Source organism: Montipora foliosa, chromosome 11 (assembly GCF_036669935.1).
Source record: "Montipora foliosa isolate CH-2021 chromosome 11, ASM3666993v2, whole genome shotgun sequence".
Lineage (NCBI taxonomy): Eukaryota > Metazoa > Cnidaria > Anthozoa > Scleractinia > Acroporidae > Montipora > Montipora foliosa.
In genome coordinates this window covers 9,294,837-9,303,159 of record NC_090879.1, presented here as the reverse complement: position 1 = coordinate 9,303,159, position 8,323 = coordinate 9,294,837, and the positions used below count along the sequence as shown (strand labels likewise).

General features: G+C 38.4%; 2 protein-coding genes across 2 annotated transcripts in view; both read right to left on the bottom strand.

The window, feature by feature from the left end:
* Nucleotides 1–788, bottom strand: part of LOC137976065 (serine/threonine-protein kinase 36-like) — a 42,526-nt gene extending 41,738 nt beyond the window's left edge. Inside the window, exons 1-2 of the mRNA XM_068823331.1 lie at nt 619–788; nt 392–532 (exon numbers count right to left, since the gene is read on the bottom strand). Of these exons, the coding sequence (XP_068679432.1) occupies nt 392–532; nt 619–702 (225 nt within the window). The 5' untranslated portion in view covers nt 703–788. The remainder of the gene's footprint in view (nt 1–391; nt 533–618) is intronic.
* A 2,282-nt stretch (nt 789–3,070) lies between these two features.
* LOC137975709 (probable splicing factor, arginine/serine-rich 6) lies at nt 3,071–7,783 on the bottom strand. The gene is made up of 5 exons (XM_068822863.1): nt 7,681–7,783; nt 6,344–6,681; nt 4,684–4,725; nt 4,521–4,598; nt 3,071–3,550 (listed from the first exon to the last, which is right to left on the bottom strand). Exons 2-4 carry the CDS (start codon nt 6,679–6,681, stop codon nt 4,547–4,549), a joined length of 432 nt encoding a protein of 143 aa, XP_068678964.1. The 5' UTR covers nt 7,681–7,783; the 3' UTR covers nt 3,071–3,550; nt 4,521–4,546.
* Between the last annotated feature and the right edge of the window lie 540 nt (nt 7,784–8,323).

The following is an 8,323-nucleotide window of genomic DNA, read 5'->3' as shown; positions in this document are numbered from 1 at the left end:
GTTACCAATAACAACTGTCAACCAGGAAGAATCAAGGTCAACAATGACATGCAAACTGCCAATTAGCACCTGGTATGACTCTGCTTATGTCATAGTGACAGCTGCCCAGTTGGTTTGACATATCATACTCAAGCTTTTGTTTCTTTAGCTCACCACTTAAAGTTCTTAGTTAAGGTTTTTGTGGAGTCTAGCTCTCCAAAATTGTGCCCACATGTTGACATCTACTAACCATGATGTTGGGCACTGGAAACCACTACCATCAGAAATAAATTCTGACGAATTAAAAGTCAAACACTGTTAAAATAGTTTTACAAAAACATGTCGAAAAAGGTAAGATAAGTTAATCAAGAACTGTACTGTGCTGTCAGTTAAAAGTTAAAAGAAACAATACCTCCTTAGGTGTTTCGAACGAGTCAAGCAACTTTATGATGTTCTTGTGCTCCAGATTTCTCATGATATCAATCTCTCTCTGTAAATTCTTCAACTCTTTCTCTGATCTACCAACTTTCGGAATGAATTTTAAGGCAACGACCTAAAATTCAACGCAAGTGAGCCATTTATCACTGGTCTCTTCACTTCAGAAAAGCGTGCAAATGTAAACACCGTCAATCAGGTTACCTGACCGCTGTATTTTTTTCGCCCTTTGTACACTTTACCAAACGAACCTTCTCCAATCAGTTCTAAAACATGGTAACGCTCCATCTGCAAGCTCTCGCTTACACTTCGTTGAGAAATCGGTGAGTTAAGATAACTTTCCCGGGCAAACTTTCAAATTGGTACCATCTGCCATCTTGAAAATTGACGAACGGTTAGTCCTGGAAACGAGCCAGCTGTTGAACTGCCCTTCCCTTCCAGTGTAGGCACTCAAATGCTCACTTCCGGTTCCTCTGTGGCTCAAACTGGTTCGAAAACTACAGATCTCTCATTAGCTCTTTTGTTAGTCCACCAGCAAATTGAACATTGCAGCACTATCTATATGTCTCTAGAGATTGGTTGCAAACCACCTTAGAGGCTGTCCCAACCAGATCAAATGAAATCAGAGGGTTGCATGGACATCATAGCATCTCTTTGAGTATATGACAAAGTTGAGAGTACCGTACATCACAGCATTTTTGCATACCAAAGCAATGATCCTAATATTACCCACAGCTTTCCTAACTGTCAAGGATGGTAATTAAATTTATGTCAGGAATGTGATTGGCTACATAATATTATACTAAAGTGCAAGTCTGACTATCCAGAAGAGTCAATCTTCTCCTGGTGTATCATATACCGGATCCGAAATTGGCTGGTATTTCCTACAGCTCACAGGTCATTGTTTTACCAATACAGAGAGTATCCTAAAGATTCATAAAAGCTAACCTTGGGCCTCAACACTTTTGTTTAGGCCTAATTAGCTTTTATGAATGTTTAGGATACTCTCTGTACTGGTAAAACAATGACCTGTGACCTGTCATGGGGTGCCCATGACTCCCTCTTTGTGACAGTCAACAACATAACACAAACCAAACCATATCTGTGAGACTGGAACAGAGTAATGTATGTCACCTGGAACTCACTTCATCTATGCAGCAATTCTGTAGCCTTGTCCCTCCCCCCACATTTCGAAAAATTGTCACTTGTTAAAACAGCGTGGATGTCAACATAACAAACCGGTAAGGACCCTGGGTTTGAGAGATTGTGACCCCACATTTGAAAACTCCTAGCTACGCCCCTGATATCACATATAATGTCTCAATCTTTAAGCTGGGCATAATTGCCCCACTATCACTACTAAAATTTAAGCTTGTATTAGGAATACTAATTATATAACTGAACCACTCCTTACAAGTCAAGCAAAGTCCTTGTCTGAAAACATTTAGAATGAGGATCTTGATCATGAAGATACCGTTAGCTTAACCACAAGTAACATGAGCTGTGTCTTCTATACTTCGGCGTGGTAGCTGTGCTTAGAAATGTCAAGTTGAAAGTTGGGGATTGAAACAGGATGTTGTTGCATGTTCTTTGCTTCAGCTGGTGTCTCAGTCTGAGCTGTGAGAAGATCATCACTTCTTTCCATCCCACAAACTGACATTTCCCTTTTTATTCAACTTATACGACGTACAGTCTACTTTAGACTTCAAATCTACTTCAACAAAACAAAGATTTTAAACAAGCCGAGTAGATTCACAATAGGCGAGGCAAAGAATTGAACCTGGATTGATGGCTTCACCTTGCAGTTTCCGATATCCACTAGACTAACGAGACAACCTTCCGGAAAATCGAATTTTTTAGAGTATTGAAGTAGTAGTACCCAGCAAAACAATTGAAAGTTAACCGTCTTTAACGGGGTTTTTAGACCTTAATACTGTAGATCAGAGTGGCATAGCTTAGAAATGCTATTTCTTGTTGAACTAAAGCTGTAATTCTGCCTGTTTTCATTCTTTTTAGAGCGGTAAAGCTTGTCAATATTAACATGGGATATTGCGTCGTGTAATTATTACGAAATGTCTAATGTCAGTTTGATGGATGGAAACTAGTGTTGACCCTGTGAGAATAGGCCTTTTGCAGCTGGTGATCACATGGTACAAAAACAAATGCACTGGAAAGCAAATCGCTCACTGGGACATCTAAGGCAAAAAAAAATTTAATTAAGTCGCGTTGTCTTTGATGTCCCCATGCACAATTTGCTCTTCAGTGTAGTGGTTTTGGTACCATGTGATCACCAGCTGCAAATGGCCCATCACCAAACCGTTCTCACTTTACTTTTCTTTTTTACTTTACTTTTCAATCACCTTTACTTCAAGAACACTGTTATTTGCACATTTAAATTCCTTCTTTGGAGGGTCCTCTTTTGCACATGCCTTTGACAAATCCATCTGATTTTCATTGGAAATTACGGTCATGACTTGGTTCTTTGACACCAGTGCCAATGACAGACAACCATTTCAGTGAATCCCTTAAGTAAAACCTGTAACTTGTGTTTAAAACCCATTTTCTGCCTATAGACAGAGGCAGGACTGAATGTTTTGGCTAATTTCAAGGACATCATAAAACATACATATCAATTTACTGGAGATAATACAAAGCATTATACAGTAAGCCTTGTTTATTGCAATACATGAATGACTGGAGCTTCCTACAAACTTAATTTGATATGTGATCTCTTGAAAGGGCAGACTAAAATAATGCAAATGTTCAATGATAACTCAAGTTTTGACACTAAAAGTTATTTGTAAATCATGTCTTTTTATTTAGCACTTATGCATTCTTAATCTATAGTGCACATAAAGGAATAACATGGCACACCTCTACCTTTCCTCATTAAAGAGTGGAGTTTTTTAGAAGACAAGGCTACAGTTACAATCTGATCAGAACGATATTTAACTAAAACTTACTACGAAATTACTTAAAATTAATTAAAATGAATAAGCACACTAATGTCTTTACATCACAATCAGAAAAATGAGCATCTTAGTAAAGTTATAAAAAAGAACGATTACAATCTAGTTTCTCATTGCTATATAACATTGTATTTCTTGTCTTTCTCTTCTCTGCTTCATCCTCACATCTGCAAAAAGAAAAAAATGACAGATAAATGAAAGGGAAAAGAACAATGGACAATGAAAGAAAAAGAGAAAGCAAAGAAAGACTAAGAAAGGAAAGAAGGGATGAACAAAAAAGGATAAGATAAAGGAGGGGGAGATAGAGCAGGACTACATCAATGACAATGGCTACAGGCAAAAGGAAAACTGAGACTGCAAAGACAAAGACATGAATGAAAGGGGTCGCTTCACGCTCTCCCATGGGCACATCCAGGACCTTCTTAGTAGGGGGTGCACCACAAAGGAATGGCTGACTGTGCACCCCTGTACCCTCCCTCTAGATCCACCCTGTCTCTTTTTGTTCAAATCCTTTCAAGCACGACTGATAGTCCAATATGGTGGTCAACAAACAGCAACTCCGAGACAGAACCCTCAAAAGATATTTCCAAGGTGAAAAAAATGACTGGGGATTTAAAAACAAGAACGACACATTATTCCCGTTAGGGGCTTTGTTACTGCACAAATTATTATACGGAGCTTTACAAGAATGCATCCACGGTTGATTGACAAATTATCCACACATGCCCAAAGTACCACGCCTTTTACAGTGCGTCTGTGTTTAAAACCTCCATGATGCCCTGAAGACACGAAAGGTTTCTTTGGTTTCTTGTTTAACAAACGGCAATAATTCTCATAATTCTCTAATGTCAACTGTGAAACAGCGAAAAAAAAAAAAAAAAAAACACAAATAATTGTTTTCATTTTCATTTCCAAAACATTCGAGGAAATTTAACCAAAATTCTCAAAATTCTGAAAATGGTCAATTACTGCATTTTTCTCTTTATCTTTTTGATTATTACTTTTATTATCAACTGCGAAAGAGTAATGTTTTGGTGCCAAGCTACTCCTTGGACAACAATACTGTATTAGCTCTGAATTTTTTGTTTCAGTGAAAAGAAGTCGATTATTGGTCACATGAAGGAAAGTCTGTGATACCCTTTGTCACTGCAGACTGCAGTTCCTTAGTAACGCCTTGGACTGCGAGATCGACTCCTTCCTCCACGTGATTGCCACCTGTGAAAATTTTGAAAAGAAAATCTTTAACATTCTGCATTATTGCAAAACCTAACACAAAAAGAGATTTAAATAAAATATGCACCTGTCCATTTCAGGAGACCTTCCCTTTCTACGGGGTGGTGACCTAGTAAATAAAAAAATGGTTTCATTAGCACCTCTAACTTAAGAGTGAAAAATCTTACATGTATCTATCTTTCTTATTCAACAACACAAATACATTGAACCTAAAATAATGTAAAAGCTAAAAATCCTTTTATCCACTACATTCGTCAACAGACCCTGAATCCAGTTCAATAAAGAGAAAACGATTAGCCTAAAAATGCGTTTGTGGTACTCAAAGCTTTGCGTCTACAGATGGAATGTCAGGATCTTGGTGCAAGTAATACAATTTCTAAGTTCAATGTCATCAACAGAAACAGACAACCAACTTCTCCAAAAACAAATTTACTACGGTACATCAACAACCTTTGCTTGTGAAATTATTAGTTATCAGACTATGCATGATGAAAAATCTCACCAAGTAGCAAGAAGGGCTTGCAATAAAGAAAGTGGGGCATCTCATAAACAATAAAAATTATAAATCTGACACTTGGCTATCTTAACTTCTACCTGTGCATCAGTTGTTTTGTTAATGCTGAAGAAGAAAACTGGTTTGCGTTGTTCAACAAAGCTGTGGTGTTGTTTCACATGCTGGAGTGGTTAGCTAACAAGATGGCCGGGGGTGGTGACAAATTCGAGGAGAGAAATGCATGCTGCTCTCAAACAAATCAACCCTGGATACGCATTGGCGACACGTTTGGGAGATGAAGAGGGTCACTGCCTTGGTCCATGGTGATTCGGGGTGTGGTGATTTTTTTTGACAAAGGGAGGTCGAGTTGTAAGTGATGTTGGCGGATGGACGAGGGTAGAATTAGGAGGTTGATTGATGGACGAAAAACAATCTCCTGGGTTGTGTGTTGAGTTTTTTTTGTTGAACATCTTGGCTACTGCTAATTTGGATGAAGAACAAAGATGGCCTTAGGCACAACACTTTGTTGAACTTGAAAATGTTGCAAAGATGCGAGGACGAGGCTAAATGGATGAACCTAAAGAACAACCCAAACAGTTATTTAGGTATAAATACAAAGAAATAAAACTTAATTATGTAAATAGATCACAACAAGAAAGGCCATCAATAGCTTATTAATAGATTTGACAATACTGTGCTTGTAAATGATCACCAAAAAAATACCTTTAAATACCTATTGCAAAACACATTAACGGAAACAACTTCTTGCCAACAAAAAAATTAATAACCAATTCCAACAAGATACATTATTTAGGAATGTTAAGCTTTGGTGGAAGGAAAGTCAGACAGATTAAAATTCATACACCATATTCCAAAATGGCCGGTATTTTAGTATTCTTTTGTTTGCTTGCAAATTAGCCCTTGTTGCTTCACTCTTTAAATTAAAATTCAAAAGAATATTAACTTTGAACAAGGTAACAAGGGGTAATTTGCAAGCAAACAAAAGAATTCTAAAATGGTGGCTATTTTGGAATAAGGTGTATAACGTTCCAAGATCTTACATTGACTCTTAATCATGAGTGAAATTTATGTGAACTTATTTTCTTGCTAATCATGCTGATGATAAAAGCTAATCAACAAGAAATGGAAAATTTTGACACTGCCAAAAGTTGTGAAGTGTACGTAACTACCCCATCCATAACTCATCTAAACCTGGCTTATTTCTGATACACACTTGTATGGTGGCCTTGACTGGTCATCGTAACGGTCATTCCTATCATCAAAGCGACGCCCTCTGTCTTCATGGCGACCACCACGACCACCTCCCCTACCACGGTGTCGGGACATTTCTACTCTGACACGAGCTCCACAAATATGCTTCCCATCCAGTTCTTTTATGGCATCTTCTGCATCACGAAGGTCTTCAAATTCAACAAAAGCGAAGCCTGGAGGGTTGCGAGCTACCCAGACATCATGGAGTCTTCCAAATCTCTCAAACTCTTTTTCAATTTCTTCCTTTCTCCCATTGTCACCAAGGTTTCCAACGTAAACTTTATAGGTTCTGACAGACATCTAAGAAAGAACACCAACATAAGAACTATTATGCTGGAAGATTAAAACCTATTTTCCCTACAGAACCAACGAAACATTCAACTTTTTTGGTCTACCATTCTATTTAATACTGAAATTTAATAATACTCCCAAAAGCCTAGATCTAATTAGAAGGAAAATAATGTTAACCGAAGGACAACACAAGCATCTGTTTGAAACAGGCTTAGCTGAACTTCTAACTTCCATTTCATAGGGGAAAGACTGGTTTCTCATTGTTTATGGGGGAAAAAAAGAAACATCCAATCTAAGTAGGTAGTGTTTACATCACTAGGGAAATGATGCGAAAATAAGTCATAAAGTACCAGGGAACGTGTCTCTCATCATTTTGTTCTTGGAAGCGATACAATTCACAACATGGACACATGACGGCTAAATTGCAGAATACCCCGCAACTTATTTGCATTTCATTGAATAAGAATAAGCTCTATTGTATTCCGACTCGTTCTTCAAAGAAAGGCGCCTAGGGGAAACAATAGTGGTGAAGTGTTGCGGGGTATTCTGCAATTGCTCGATTTTTCTCATAAGGTGGAAGAAATAAGCGAGAAATAAAGAAAAAAAGCAAGCCATACACCAAAGTAGCGATGTCATATGCGAGCTAGATTCATCATTTCAAATCTGATCTTCGAAAGAAATGCGGTTACAAATGAAAAACGCTGCCTTAGCCATGTGGCCACGTTAGTAGCCACAGTTTGCGCGATTGCGCCGCGTAGCCGAAATTTTTTAGTTAGGCCGGAAAAGATTCATCAACCTTAATACCCTTCAACCGACGTCATTCCAGTACCTCATGATGTTTCACCAAAAGATCGTTCGATCAAGACAAAACTTTCCTCGAGGTAACTTCATTCCGCCATGTTGTCACAAGAAATTTGGTCACCAGAACACAATAGTAAACGCAAAGTTTTATCTATTTTTTTTTCCTTTAAAGTTAACGATCGTAATTAAGTCTTTTGGTTCACTTACCTTTCCAAAAGTTTAAAGTCGTGACCACTCGCTCTTGTATTCCAAGACGTGTAAAATGACCTTCGAATGAGCTTAGGCTCGAGCTGTAACACCAACTCCGAGAGGATCATGGGTCTACATCCCTGTATTCAGTGTTAGAGCATCACGTGACAAATGTCAACCGTTTTTCTTCCCACATGGAGCGAGCGAGTTTGCTCAAATCTGGCAAGTAATAATTTTATAAGTAACTTTTAAGGCCATTTTCGTCTACAGAAGCCACCAGGCTGGCATCATTAAGCTAGAATGTGGGTAAAGGCAAGCCTTTGAAAGAAAACAGAGGCGAGAGATGGTTTCATGCAGACTGGGACGCCTAAAATGCTCTGTTGTAAATTAAACAAAGCGGTTCACGAGTGAAGTTGTCTCTCTGGTCTTTCTGTGGACGAATTCCAGGACCTACTGACACAATCTGGGCAAGTTTTGAAAGCTAAAACCTTCAATCGATGCGTTATTTTGCTGGTAGGACTGGGAGGCCCGACACTTATGAAAAAAACTATGAAATGAGAATCGGGAGTCTTCCCTTGTCATGGAATGGCAGAATTACCCAGAATTCTTTTTGGGCATGAGCGAGGCAACTTAAGAAGCACGAGAGTGGCCCTCATCGAAT